The sequence below is a fragment of the Daucus carota genome, chromosome 3 (genome assembly GCF_001625215.2).
Source record: "Daucus carota subsp. sativus chromosome 3, DH1 v3.0, whole genome shotgun sequence".
In the NCBI taxonomy this organism is placed as follows: Eukaryota; Viridiplantae; Streptophyta; class Magnoliopsida; order Apiales; family Apiaceae; genus Daucus; species Daucus carota.
The window spans coordinates 32,512,485-32,528,812 of NC_030383.2; the positions used below are offsets into that span (position 1 = coordinate 32,512,485).

A 16,328-nucleotide genomic window follows, 5' to 3' on the forward strand; every position below is an offset into this window, starting at 1 on the left:
AGATTATAAAAACTCCTTTAATATTAATTAAGTCACTATATTAATTTGTAAAGCGTTTTCAACACATATTTTATTGAATTATTTATTTAACCCTTTAATGAATGGTCACAGACCAAAAATTTTAGTGATAGCATTTATTATTAATTTATATTTTCTAATATTAATATTTAATTTAATGTCGCTTTAATTACTTTTATTGTGGTTATGGCGTGATCTAATACTCGGAATGAGAGATATAATTCTAGGCGGTGGTTCTTTGCTCCAAATATATAGCATTTTAAAACAAATCCTATTAAATTATTTATTTGACCCTTTAAAGAATGCCGACAAATCAAAAAATTTATTTTATTTGTTTGCGCTTGCACTTAGAAATAGTATATACAACACAAAGTCATTACGCTTTATGTGGGCTTTTCCATCATAAGTTGGCGTGCAAACTTTTCTTTGGTAAGAAATGTCGTAAAATCCGGTTTTTGCTGCAATTAGTTTATAATAGGAAAAATTGTTTAGTTTAGTTACATGGTCAAGTACTAATTTTACCTATACCAACAAATCATTATTTTGTCGAATTATGTTGGGAACTTCTTTATGAATTTCCAGATTTGAAATAGGAATTGGAATGTCAACAGAATGATTACAAAATTATTGTTTCACCCTAAAAATAAGAACATAAATTAATCAATTTATACACTAGACGTTAAGTATCACTAAAATTATACGGTACACCGTAAATATAAGAATTCCAAATCAACAAAAAACAAAGTACCATACATCTGAATTTCACATCAACATCAGATAGTAAATGATCACTATCACAGAAAAACAAGAGATCAACAAGAAATCCCATGCTTGGATGGACCGGGTTCTGATTCAGAAGCTCCTTGAGTCTGGCATTCTCCTGTAGCAGGGACAGGAAAGGAAGTTGGTGCAAACTGTATCTGGGTTTAGTTGATAAGGGGAGAGATGGGATTCCACAAAAGAGGGAGAAGAGATTAACGCAAGCCATGACTTGCGGATGCGGGTGAGGACCATTAGGTCTTTCAGCGGAAGACGGGTGAATATCTGCTCCCCTGCAAGATGCTCAGAGAGATTGCTAAGAGAGGTCATGATTTGTAGAGATAAATTTAGGAATGAGAGGTATAATACTGTGAGAAGAGATAATTCAGGAGTGGCGGCTCTTTGCTCCAGATGTATTATATATATATATATATATATAAAAGAAGCTTGCTAGGTTAATTAAGCTAGGCCGAAAGTCCAAACTACTCATTTGACCCAAACTAAATCTCTAACTGTATTTTTATTTTTGGAACATGCGAGGCAAGTCTATTAAAAAAATATTTATATGTTTACCTTAATGTATAATTTTTTTTATTTACAAATTCTTAAATTGTTTCTTTTATATTATAATTAATATTTCTTACGAAAATTGTATACCTTACTGAGATTATAAAAACTCCTTTAATATTAGCTAAGTCGCTAAATTACTTAATTTGTAAAGCACTTTGATTATATATCTTATTAAATTATTTATTTGACCTTTTAACTATATATTTATTTTTCGAACATGCCCAAAAAGTCTGTTGAAAGTATTTATTTGTTTACCTTAATGTATAAAATTTTATTATTTCAAATTTCTAAGTTATTTAATTTATATTATTAATATTTTATTAAACTTATTGTATATCTTACAGAGATTATAAAAACACCTTTAATATTAATTAAGTCATTATATTAATTTGTAAAGCGTTTTCAACACATATTTTATTAAATTATTTATTTAACTCTTTAATGAATGGTCATAGACAAAAACTTTTAGTGATAGCATTTATTATTAATTTATATTTTCTAATATTAATATTAAATGTAATGTTTTTTTAATTACTTTTATTGTGGTTATGGCGTGATCTAATACTCGGAATGAGAGATATAATTCTAGGCGGTGGTTCTTTGCTCCAAATATATAGCATTTTAAAACAAATCATGTTAAATTATTTGTTTGACCCTTTAAAGAATGACCACAAATCAAAAAATTTATTTTATTTGTTTACGTCAGAATGCTAGCACTTAGAAATAGTATATACAACACAAAATCATTTCAGACGCTTTATGTGTGCTTTTTCATCATAAAGTTGCCGTGCAAACTTTTCTTTCGTAAGAAATGTCGTAAAATCCGGTTTTGTTGCAATTAGTTTATAATAGGAAACATTGTTTAGTTTAGTTACATGGTCAAGTACTAATTTTACCTATACCAACAAATCATTACCTTGTCGAATTATGTTGGGAACTTCTTTATGAATTTCCAGATTTGAAATAGGAATTGGAATGTCAACAGAATGATTAAAAAATTATTGTTTCACTCTAAAAATAAGAACATAAATTAATCAATTTATACACTAGACGTTAAGTATCACTAAAATTATACGGTACACAGTAAATATAAGAATTCCACATCAACAAAAAACAAAGTACCATACATCTGAATTTCACATCAACACCAGATAGCAAATGATCACTATTTCAAAAAAACAAGAAATCCCATGCTTGGATTGACTGGGTTCTGATTCAAAAGCTCTATTACAGCTCCATCAAATGCTCCATCAAATGCTTACAAGATAAGGATTACTATATAGCTAACTTCAAGGAGCACAAGTCTAATTGGCTAAGCCTTATCTCTTGTAGTATTCATCTATTAGTTTGTTGTATGTGATTTATCTTTTATTTCTTTGTATTCTAGGATTCTATATAAACTCATATGTATTCAATACAAAAACACAGAGATATAAAATCATAAATACTTCTCACCATTTACTATTTTACATGGTATCAGAGCTATACCTGTGACTACTCGTTTCAATATCACATCCCTACAATCATGGTTAATTCTCAGCCTTCATCTCCTCGCAACACAACCAACCCCATCATTCCAGAATCATCAACACCTGATTCTGCCCAGCTTTTTAAGAAAGCTGATCCTTACCTTATCCATCCCTCGGACAGCCCAGCAACAGTGTTTTATCAACCGTTACTTCAGGGAGATAATTATGCCTCCTGGCAACGAGGAATTTCAAAAGCGCTGAATGCAAAAGGCAAACTTGGTTTCATCGACAGGACACTACCACCACCCACTAATCAGGCTGAGTTAGGATATTGGAAGCGCTGCGATGATTTAGTTTGTAGTTGGGTTCTTAATTCTGTTCAACCCGACATCCGTTCCAGCTGCCTATATGCAGACTGTGCTCGTACGATTTGGAAAGATCTCCAAACTCGTTTTTCTCACTCTAATGGGCCGAAACTTTATCAACTCAAAATGGCCATCTCGAACCTCAAGCAAGAGGACATGTCTGTCACAGCTTATTTCACCAAACTAAAATCATTGTGGGATGAATTTGATTCTATCTCCCCTACTGAACAGTGCATTTGTGGTGCTGAAAAAGTACTCATCGAGCGCCTTGCACGTGACCGTGCCATGGAATTTATGCAGGGTCTTCATGATCGATTTTCTCACGTTCGTAGTGAAATCCTTCTTCTTGAGCCAACACCTTCTTCTGATAAAATTTTTAATTTGGTCAAACAAGAGGAAGCGCAACAGTATATTGATCAAGCATCAGCACCTGTTATTGAATCTGTCGCACTCCAACTTCATGGCTCCTCTCATAGGCCTGTTCGTGCACATGGTAACAAACGCCAGCGACCTTTTTGCGATCATTGCAATAGGTATGGACACACTAAGACTACCTGTTATCAGCTTCATGGTTATCCATCCAGGACCACTCCATCCACTAATGCTCCGCATTCTGGCTCTCTCCCTCCCACTGCTGCTGCCGTCCTGCCAAAATCTGGACAGCCGAATAATTCCAACTCTGACAATGGAATCCCGTCATTCACACCGGACCAGTACAATCGAATTCTTGCATTAATTGATCCACCCTCAATGGATGACCTGGCTTCTCCTCCTAGAATCAATCTGACAGGTATACAAAACTCAAATGAACCACCATGGTACATCGACAGTGGTGCGACTCATCATATATGTTGTCAACTATCTTTATTTTCTGAATATCGTCAAGTTGTACATCCCATTCATGTTCAATTACCTGATGATACTATAATCTATGTTAAGCATATTGGGGACATTGTTCTTTCTCCTTCTCTTATTTTACATGATGTTTACCACATTCCTTCTTCAAATTAAATCTCATTTCTGTGGTTCAGTTAACAAAACGACTTAATTGTTATGTCACATTCTCACAATCTTCATGTATATTTCAGGACCACACCACGAGGAGGGTGATTGGTAAAGGCACCTCTTTTGCCGGTCTTTATAGGCTTCAGCTTTCTGCTCGTATTAGTTTCATTCAGAATAACACGCCAATGGACGTGTGGCATGCAAGATTAGGCCATCCTAGTTCCGATGGTTTGCAATCATTATGTCGTTCCTTTGATTTTATTTATTCTAGTTCCAAATCAGTTTGTGATGTATGCCCGAAGGCAAAACAAACAGGCTTTAGTTTTAATAAAAGTTCAATTCTTTCTCAATATCTGTTTCAGCTTTTACGTGTCGATATTTGGGGACCTTTTTTTATAACTAGCACATGTGGTGCACGTTATTTTTTGACAATTATTGATGATTTTTCTCGATGCACCTGGATTTATCTCATGCATTCTAAAAATGAAACATTAAAATTAATGCAATTTTTTAACACATTCATTCGCACTCAATACTCTAAAAATATCAATACAATCTCTACCGGTCACAGCTCCATTCATCTTCCTGTTTTACAAAAAAGTAGAACAGACAACGGCTCTGAATTTCTATCTAATGCTTTTCAATCTTGGCTTCTTTCTAATGGCATCCACCATCAAAGAAGTTGTCCTTACACACCTCAACAAAATGGTGTTGTTGAACGTAAACATCGACATTTGCTTAATGTTGCAAGAGCTTTACGTTTTCAATCCAATCTTCCAGTCCAATATTGGGGCGAATGTTTACTTACCGCTGCCTATCTCATCAACAATATTCCAACTCCTCTTTTATCTAATCGATCTACGCATGAGACTCTTCTTGGCACAGTCCCAAATTATAAGAATCTTAAAGTATTTGGTTGTCTGTGTTATGCCCGAAATAATTCCATCTCCAATAAATTGGATTCTCATGCTCAACCTGGAATTTTTATAGGTTATTCTTTCAACCATAAGGGTTATAAAATTCTTGATATTGCCACAAAGAAAATTTATGTATCTAGACATGTCAAATTTTCTGAGCATCTTTTTCCATATTCTGATGCACTCTCTCCTCAACCAGATCACCTTCAATCTTCTGCACCAAATGCATCATTTTATTATGATGATCCTACTGAAGAACAGTCCAACAGTTCTCCAGCGACTAACATTCATAATTCCTCTCAGGTCTAAGAAACTTCTCCATCTCCCTCAATTTCATCTTCAATCCCCTCTTTGGAGTCCTCTCCTATTTTAGAAGCCTCTCCTACAGATGCTCCTCTACCCTCTCCTTCCCGAACAACTCGTTCCCATCGTGCTCCACGTTGGATGGAAGACTATCATTGTTCTCTTAATACATGTACATCATCATCTCCTTCTCCTCTCACAACTTCTCTCCTTTTGGCGAAGTTCTCTCCCCGCCATCAAAACTTATTAATATCTATTTTATCTACACATGAGCCACGTACCTTCCATGATGCATGCCATGAAATACCCTCATTGGAAGGATGCTATGGCTAAGGAAATACAAGCCTTGGAGCTCAATAATACATGGACACTCACTCAGTTGCCTCCTGGGAAGAAAGCAGTTGGCTGCAAATGGGTGTACAAAACAAAATTCTCCCCTGATGGTTCAGTTGAGCGTTATAAAGCGCGTCTTGTTGCAAAAGGATATACACAACAAGAAGGCATTGATTATCATGACACATTTGCTCCTGTTGCAAAACTTGTCATGATTCGTTCGCTCCTCTCAGTTGCTGCTGTTAAAAATTGGCCAATTCATCAATTAGAGACAAATAACGCCTTCCTTCATGGTGATCTTTCTGAAGAGGTATATATGCGCCTTCCCCCTGGTTTTTAAACAAAGGGAGACACTCGTGTATGTCGGTTAATCAAATCCATATATGGCCTCAAACAAGCTTCTAGAGAATGGTTTGATAAATTTTCTTCAGTCCTTCTCGCTAAGGGTTTTACTCAATCTCGCGCAGATTATTCTTTATTTTTTAAAAAAACTAAACAAGCAGTCATTTACGTCCTTGTTTATGTTGATGACATTATCATCACTGGTGATGATCATACATCTATCACTTCTCTCATCTCTTATTTGGAATCCAAGTTCTCTATTAAAAATCTCGGTCATCTACGTTACTTCCTTGGTATTGAAGTTTCACGATCATCTTCCGGTATATTTTTATGCCAACGGAAGTACATCCTTGATATCCTTCGTGACTCCGGTTTTGACAACTCTACCTCATCACCTTTTCCCATGGCACAACACCTTAAACTACTCCCTTCCAGTGGTGATCCCCTGCCAGATAGTATTTATCGTCGGCTAGTTGGACGATTACTTTATCTCACAGTTACAAGACCTGACATAACCTTTTCAGTCAACTATCTTAGTCAATTCATGCAACATCCTCGTACGTCTCATTTAGATGCCGCCTTCCGGGTCTTGCGATACCTTAAAGGTACTGTTCATCATGGTTTATTCTTATCTTCATCTAGTAAACTGCAATTACAAGGTTACACTGACTCTGATTGGGCTGGATGTCCAACAACTCGTCGTTCCACCACCGGGTACTTCACCATGCTTGGTGCTAGCCCTATCTCATGGAAATCAAAAAAGCAGCCTACAATTTCTCGATCTTCTGCTGAAGCTGAATATCGTGCACTAGCCAATCTTACTTCTGAAATTCAATGGCTGCATTTTCTCTTTAAAGATCTTGGTATTCCTTTCGAAAAGCCAATTCCAGTCTATTGTGATAATCAGGCAGTTATTCACATAGCTTCCAATCCTGTTTTTCATGAGCGTACTAAACACATCGAACTAGATTGTTATTTCGTTCGTGAAAAAATTCTTTCAGGCCTCATTTCACCAACCCACATTGCTTCCCACAATCAACTTGCCGATATTTTCACAAAACCACTTGGCGCTGAACAATTTCGACGATTAGCTAGCAAGTTGGGAGTTCGTCCTGAAGTTCCTCCCTCTCCAACTTGAGGGGGGGGGGTATTACAGCTCCATCAAATGCTCCATCAAATGCTTACAAGATAAGGATTACTATATAGCTAACTTCAAGGAGCACAAGTCTAATTGGCTAAGCCTTATCTCTTGTAGTATTCATCTATTAGTTTGTTGTATGTAGTTTATCTTTTATTTCTTTGTATTCTAGGATTCTATATAAACTCATATGTATTCAATACAAAAACACGGAGATATAAAATTATAAATACTTCTCTCCATTTACTATTTTACAAGCTCCTTTAGTATGTCCTTCTCCTGTAGCAGGGACAGGGAATGATGTTGGTGCAAACTGTATCTGGGTTTAGTTGATAAGGGGAGAGATGGGATTCCACAAAAGAGGGAGAAGAGATTAACGCAAGCCATGACGGGAGATGCCGGTGAGGACCATTAGGTCTTTCACCGGAACACGGGTGAATATCTGCTCCCCTACAAGATGCTTAGAGAGATTGCTAAGAGAGGTCATGATTGGTAGAGATAAATTTAGGAATGAGAGATATAATACTGGAAATGAGAAGAGATAATTCGGCTCTTTGCTCCAGATGTATTATACATATATATATACAAGAAGCTTGCTAGGTTAATTAAGTTAGGCCGAAAGTCCAAACTACTCATTTGGCCCACACTAAATTTCTAACTGTATTTTTATTTTTGGAACATGCGAGGCAAGTTTATTAAAAAAATATTTATATGTTTACCTTAATGTATAAATTTTCTTTATTTAAATATTCTTAAATTGTTTCTTTTATATTATAATTAATATTTACTACAAAAATTGTATACATTACTGAGATTATAAGAACTCTTTTAATACTACCTAAGTCGCTAAATTCCTTAATTTGTAAAGCATTTTGATAATATATCTTATTAAATTATTTATTTGACCTTTTAACTGTATATTTATTTTTCGAACATGCCCAAAAAGTCTATTGAAAGTATTTATTTGTTTACCTTAATGTATAAAATTTTATTATTTAAAATTTCTAAGTTATTTAATTTATATTATTAATATTTTATTAAACTTATTGTATATCTTACAGAGATTATAAAAACTCCTTTAATATTAATTAAGTCAATATATTAATTTGTAAAGCGTTTTCAACACATATTTTATTAAATTATTTATTTAACCCTTTAATGAATGGTCATAGACCAAAAATTTTAGTGATAGCATTTATTATTAATTTATATTTTCTAATATTAATATTAAATTTAATGTCGCTTTAATTACTTTTATTGTGGTTATGGCGTGATCTAATACTCGGAATGAGAGATATATTTCTAGGCGGTGGTTCTTTGCTCCAAATATATAGCATTTTAAAACAAATCCTGTTAAATTATTTATTTGACCCTTCAAAGAATGACGACAAATCAAAAAATTTATTTTATTTGTTTGCGTCAAATGCTAGCACTTAGAAATAGTATATACAACACAAAGTCATTTCACATGCTTTATGTGTGCTTTTCCATCATAAAGTTGGTGTGCAAACTTTTCTTTCGTAAGAAATGTCTTAAAATCCGGTTTTGTTGCAATTTGTTTATAATAGGAAAAATTGTTTAGTTTAGTTACATGGTCAAGTACTAATTTTACCTATACCAACAAATCATTATCTTGTCGAATTATGTTGGGAACTTCTTTATGAATTTCAAAATTTGAAATAGGAATTGGAATGTCAACAATGATTACAAATTTATTATTTCACCCTAAAAATAAGAATATCAATTAATCAATTTATACAATAGATAGTAAGTATCACTAAAATTTTATAGTACACAGTAAATATAAGAATTCCACATCAACAATAAACAAAGTACCATACATCTGAATTCCACATCAACACCAGATAGCAAATGATCACTATTACATAAAAACAAGAGATCAACAAGAAATCCCATGCTTGTTGGAATGACCGCGTTCTGATTCGGAAGCTACCTAAGTCTGGCCTTCTCATGTAACAGGGACAGGGAAGAAAGTTGGTGCAAACTGTATCTGGGTTTAGTTGATAAGAGGAGAGATGGGATTCCACAAAAGGGAGAGAAAGATTAACGCAAGACATGACTTGCAGATGCCGGTGAGGACCATTAGGTCTTTCATCGGAAGACGGGTGAATATCTGCTCCCCTACGAGATGCTCAGGGAGATTGCTAAGAGAGGTCATGATTTGTAGAGATAAATTTAGCAATGAGAGATATAATACTGGAAATGAGAAGAGATAATTTAGGAGCAGTGGCTCTTTGCTCCAGATGTATTATGAACAAAGTTTCATGTAGTCCACATATTTACCGTAGTACCGTAGTCCACATATGTTCTGCAACTATATAATGGTATAAAAATATTGCAAAATGTGTTATTTTGCAAATCATGTTCTATAAACATCATTATTTTGTTAAAAATTTTGACAATCTTAAACATTCTACAAGTTAAATAGTGAAAAACATATTCTTCTACAAAACATGTTAAGTTTGCAGAACATATTTACATATTACAGAACATATGTGTTCTACTTGTCGAAAATAAATGATTTTCAATATTTTTCATGAAATAGTGATATTTATAGAATGTATTTCACAAAATAACAAGTTTCATACATTTTGCAATGTTTTTATACCATTATACATTGCAGAACATATGTGGTCTAGGGTACTACGGTAAATAATATGTGGACTACATGGAACGTAACAAACATATATATATATATATATATATATATATATATATATATATATATATATATATATATACAACAACCTTGCTAGGTTAATTAAGCTAGGCCGAAAGTCCAAACTACTCATTTGGCCCAAACTAAATTTCTAACTGTATTTTTATTTTTGGAACATGCTAGGCAAGTCTATTAAAAAAGTATTAATATGTTTACCTTAATGTATAATTTTTTTATTTACAAATTCTTAAATTGTTTCTTTTATATTATAATTAATATTTATTACAAAAATTGTATACCTTACTGAGATTATAAAAACTCCCTTAATATTAGCTAAGTCGCTAAATTACTTAATTTGTAAAGCACTTTGATTATATATCTTATTAAATTATTTATTTGACCTTTTAACTGTATATTTATTTTTCGAACATGCCCAAAAAGTCTATTGAAAGTATTTATTTGTTTACCTTAATGTATAAAATTTTATTATTTCAAATTTCTAAGTTATTTAATTTATATTATTAATATTTTATTAAACTTATTGCATATCTTACCGAGATTATAAAAACACCTTTAATATTAATTAAGACATTATATTAATTTGTAAAGCGTTTTCAACACATATTTTATTAAATTATTTATTTAACTCTTTAATGAATGGTCATAGACAAAAACTTTTAGTGATAGCATTCATTATTAATTTATATTTTCTAATATTAATATTAAATTTAATGTCACTTTAATTACTTTTATTGTGGTTATGGCAGTGATCTAATACTCGGAATGAGAGATATAAGTCTAGGCAGTGGTTCTTTACTCCACATATATAGCATTTTAAAACAAATCCTATTAAATTATTTATTTGACCCTTTAAAGAATAACGATAAATCAAAAAAATTATTTTGTTTGTTTGCGCCAGAATCCTAGCACTTAGAAATAGTAGATACAACAGAAAGTCATTTCAGGCGCTTTATATGTGCTTTTCCATCATAAAGTTGGCGTGCAAACTTTTCCGTCATAAGAAATGTCGTAAAGGCTGGTTTTGTTGCAATTAGTTTATAATGGGAAAAATGGTTTAGTTTAGTTACATGGTCAAGTACTAATTTTACCTATACCAACAAATCATTATCTTGTTGAATTATGTTGGGAACTTCTTTATGAATTTCCAGATTTGAAATAGGAATTGGAATGTCAACAGGATGATTACAAATTTATTATTTCACCGTAAAAATAAGAACATAAATTAATCAATTTATACAATCGATAGTAAGTATCACTAAAATTTTATAGTACACACTAAATATAAGAATTCCACATCAACAATAAACAAAGTACCATACATCTGAATTCCACATCAACACCAGATAGCAAATGATCACAATTACATAAAAACAAGAGATCAACAAGAAATCCCATGCTTGGAATGACCCGGTTCTGATTCAGAAGCTACCTGAGTCTGGTCTTCTCCTGTAACATGGACAGGGAAGGAAGTTGGTGCAAACTGTATCTGGGTTTAGTTGATAAGGGGAGAGATGAGATTCCACAAACGAAAGAGAAAGATTAACGCAAGCCATGACTTGCAGATGCCATTGAGGACCATTTGGTCTTTTATCGGAAGACGGGTGAATATCTGCTCCCCTATGAGATGCTCAGGGAGATTGCTAAGAGAGATCATGATTTGTAGAGATAAATTTAGCAATGAGAGATATAATACTGGAAATGAGAAGAGATAATTTAGGAGCGGTGGCTCTTTGCTCCAGATGTATTATACATATATATATATATATATATATATATATATATATATATATATATATATATATATATATATATATATATACATACAACAACCTTGCTAGGTTAATTAAGCTAGACCGAAAGTCCAAACTAGGCCCAAACTAAATTTCTAACTGTATTTTTATTTTTGGAACATGCCAGGCATGTCTATTAAAAAAGTATTTATATGTTTACCTTAATGTATAAATTTTTTTATTTAAAAATTCTTAAACTGTTTCTTTTATATTATAATTAATATTTAATACAAAAATTAATTGTATACATTACTGAGATTATAAAAACTCTTTTAATACTACCTAAGTCGCTAAATTACTTAATTTGTAAAGCACTTTAATTATATATCTTATTAAATTATTTATTTGACCTTTTAACTGTATATTTATTTTTCGAACATGCCCAAAAAGTCTGTTGAAAGTATTTATTTGTTTACCTTAATGTATAAAATTTTATTATTTCAAATTTCTAAGTTATTTAATTTATATTATTAATATTTTATTAAACTTATTGTATAACTTACAGAGATTATAAAAACTCCTTTGATATTAATTAAGTCAATATATAAATTTGTAAAGCGTTTTCAACACATATTTTATCAAATTATTTATTTAACCCTTTAATGAATGGTCATAGACCAAAAATTTTAGTGATAGCATTTATTATTAATTTATATTTTTTAATATTAATATTAAATTTAATGTCGCTTTAATTACTTTTATTGTGGTTATGGCGTGATCTAATACTCGGAATGAGAGATATAATTCTAGGCGGTGGTTCTTTGCTCCAAATATATAGCATTTTAAAACAAATCCTGTTAAATTATTTATTTGACCCTTCAAAGAATGACGACAAATCAAAAAATTTATTTTATTTGTTTGCGTCAGAATGCTAGCACTTAGAAATAGTATATACAACACAAAGTCATTTCACACGCTTTATGTGTGCTTTTCCATCATAAAGTTGGTGTGCAAACTTTTCTTTCGTAAGAAATGTCTTAAAATCCGGTTTTGTTGCAATTTGTTTATAATAGGAAAAATTGTTTAGTTTAGTTACATGGTCAAGTACTAATTTTACCTATACCAACAAATCATTATCTTGTCGAATTATGTTGGGAACTTCTTTATGAATTTCAAGATTTGAAATAGGAATTGGAATGTCAACAATGATTACAAATTTATTATTTCACCCTAAAAATAAGAACATCAATTAATCAATTTATACAATAGATAGTAAGTATCACTAAAATTTTATAGTACACAGTAAATATAAGAATTCCACATCAACAATAAACAAAGTACCATACATCTGAATTCCACATCAACACCAGATAGCAAATGATCACTATTACATAAAAACAAGAGATCAACAAGAAATCCCATGCTTGTTGGAATGACCGCGTTCTCATTCAGAAGCTACCTAAGTCTGGCCTTCTCATGTAACAGGGACAGGGAAGAAAGTTGGTGCAAACTGTATCTGGGTTTAGTTGATAAGAGGAGAGATGGGATTCCACAAAAGGGAGAGAAAGATTAACGCAAGACATGACTTGCAGATGCCGGTGAGGACCATTAGGTCTTTCATCGGAAGACGGGTGAATATCTGCTCCCCTACGAGATGCTCAGGGAGATTGCTAAGAGAGGTCATGATTTGTAGAGATAAATTTAGCAATGAGAGATATAATACTGGAAATGAGAAGAGATAATTTAGGAGCGGAGGCTCTTTGCTCCAGATGTATTATGAACAAAGTTCCATGTAGTCCACATATTTACCGTAGTACCGTAGTCCACATATGTTGTGCAACTATATAATGGTATAAAAATATTGCAAAATGTGTTATTTTGCAAATCATGTTCTATAAACATCATTATTTTGTTAAAAATTTTGACAATCTTAAACATTCTACAAGTTAAATAGTGAAAAACATATTCTTCTACAAAACATGTTAAGTTTGCAGAACATATTTACATATTACAGAACATATGTGTTCTACTTGTCGAAAATAAATGATTTTCAATATTTTTCATGAAACAGTGATATTTATAGAATGTATTTCACAAAATAACATGTTTCATACGTTTTGCAATGTTTTTATACCATTATACAGTTGCAGAACATATGTGGTCTACGGTACTACAGTAAATATGTGGACTACATGGAACGTAACACACACACACATATATATATATATATATATATATATATATATATATATATATATATATATATATATATATATATATATATATATATATATATATATACAACAACCTTGCTAGGTTAATTAAGCTAGGCCGAAAGTCCAAACTACTCATTTGGCCCAAACTAAATTTCTAACTGTATTTTTATTTTGGAACATGCTAGGCAAGTCTATTAAAAAAGTATTAATATGTTTACCTTAATGTATAATTTTTTTTATTTACAAATTCTTAAATTGTTTCTTTTATATTATAATTAATATTTATTACAAAAATTGTATACCTTACTGAGATTATAAAAACTCCCTTAATATTAGCTAAGTCGCTAAATTACTTAATTTGTAAAGCACTTTGATTATATATCTTATTAAATTATTTATTTGACCTTTTAACTGTATATTTATTTTTCGAACATGCCCAAAAAGTCTATTGAAAGTATTTATTTGTTTACCTTAATGTATAAAATTTTATTATTTCAAATTTCTAAGTTATTTAATTTATATTATTAATATTTTATTAAACTTATTGCATATCTTACCGAGATTATAAAAACACCTTTAATATTAATTAAGTCATTATATTAATTTGTAAAGCGTTTTCAACACATATTTTATTAAATTATTTATTTAACTCTTTAATGAATGGTCATAGACAAAAACTTTTAGTGATAGCATTCATTATTAATTTATATTTTCTAATATTAATATTAAATTTAATGTCACTTTAATTACTTTTATTGTGGTTATGGCAGTGATCTAATACTCGGAATGAGAGATATAAGTCTAGGCAGTGGTTCTTTACTCCACATATATAGCATTTTAAAACAAATCCTATTAAATTATTTATTTGACCCTTTAAAGAATAACGATAAATCAAAAAAATTATTTTGTTTGTTTGCGCCAGAATCCTAGCACTTAGAAATAGTAGATACAACAGAAAGTCATTTCAGGCGCTTTATATGTGCTTTTCCATCATAAAGTTGGCGTGCAAACTTTTCCGTCATAAGAAATGTCGTAAAGGCTGGTTTTGTTGCAATTAGTTTATAATGGGAAAAATGGTTTAGTTTAGTTACATGGTCAAGTACTAATTTTACCTATACCAACAAATCATTATCTTGTTGAATTATGTTGGGAACTTCTTTATGAATTTCCAGATTTGAAATAGGAATTGGAATGTCAACAGGATGATTACAAATTTATTATTTCACCGTAAAAATAAGAACATAAATTAATCAATTTATACAATCGATAGTAAGTATCACTAAAATTTTATAGTACACACTAAATATAAGAATTCCACATCAACAATAAACAAAGTACCATACATCTGAATTCCACATCAACACCAGATAGCAAATGATCACAATTACATAAAAACAAGAGATCAACAAGAAATCCCATGCTTGGAATGACCCGGTTCTGATTCAGAAGCTACCTGAGTCTGGTCTTCTCCTGTAACATGGACAGGGAAGGAAGTTGGTGCAAACTGTATCTGGGTTTAGTTGATAAGGGGAGAGATGAGATTCCACAAACGAAAGAGAAAGATTAACGCAAGCCATGACTTGCAGATGCCATTGAGGACCATTTGGTCTTTTATCGGAAGACGGGTGAATATCTGCTCCCCTATGAGATGCTCAGGGAGATTGCTAAGAGAGATCATGATTTGTAGAGATAAATTTAGCAATGAGAGATATAATACTGGAAATGAGAAGAGATAATTTAGGAGCGGTGGCTCTTTGCTCCAGATGTATTATACATATATATATATATATATATATATATATATATATATATATATATATATATATATATATATATATATATATACATACAACAACCTTGCTAGGTTAATTAAGCTAGACCGAAAGTCCAAACTAGGCCCAAACTAAATTTCTAACTGTATTTTTATTTTTGGAACATGCCAGGCATGTCTATTAAAAAAGTATTTATATGTTTACCTTAATGTATAAATTTTTTTATTTAAAAATTCTTAAACTGTTTCTTTTATATTATAATTAATATTTAATACAAAAATTAATTGTATACATTACTGAGATTATAAAAACTCTTTTAATACTACCTAAGTCGCTAAATTACTTAATTTGTAAAGCACTTTAATTATATATCTTATTAAATTATTTATTTGACCTTTTAACTGTATATTTATTTTCGAACATGCCCAAAAAGTCTGTTGAAAGTATTTATTTGTTTACCTTAATGTATAAAATTTTATTATTTCAAATTTCTAAGTTATTTAATTTATATTATTAATATTTTATTAAACTTATTGTATAACTTACAGAGATTATAAAAACTCCTTTGATATTAATTAAGTCAATATATAAATTTGTAAAGCGTTTTCAACACATATTTTATCAAATTATTTATTTAAACCCTTTAATGAATGGTCATAGACCAAAAATTTTAGTGATAGCATTTATTAT

General features: G+C 31.2%; 1 protein-coding gene and 1 pseudogene across 1 annotated transcript; both read left to right on the plus strand.

Moving 5' to 3' along the window:
- Window positions 1-2,872: 2,872 nt before the first annotated feature.
- Window positions 2,873-5,412, plus strand: LOC108212373 (uncharacterized). The gene is made up of 3 exons (XM_017384098.1): window positions 2,873-4,165; window positions 4,270-4,414; window positions 5,177-5,412. Exons 1-3 carry the CDS (start codon window positions 2,873-2,875, stop codon window positions 5,410-5,412), a joined length of 1,674 nt encoding a protein of 557 aa, XP_017239587.1.
- A 283-nt stretch (window positions 5,413-5,695) lies between these two features.
- On the plus strand, window positions 5,696-7,219 carry LOC135151490 (uncharacterized mitochondrial protein AtMg00810-like; annotated as a pseudogene).
- The last annotated feature ends 9,109 nt before the right edge of the window (window positions 7,220-16,328 follow it).

Excerpts from the sequence above, each read along its gene's own strand:
- LOC108212373 (XM_017384098.1), top strand. The coding sequence starts at position 2,873 with ATGGTTAATTCTCAGCCTTCATCTCCTCGCAACACAACCAACCCCATC. Across the intron at positions 4,166-4,269 it reads CTTCTCTTATTTTACATGAT|GACCACACCACGAGGAGGGT; the intron begins GTTTACCACATT and ends TGTATATTTCAG. Across the intron at positions 4,415-5,176 it reads AGGCCATCCTAGTTCCGATG|GTTATTCTTTCAACCATAAG; the intron begins GTTTGCAATCAT and ends GAATTTTTATAG.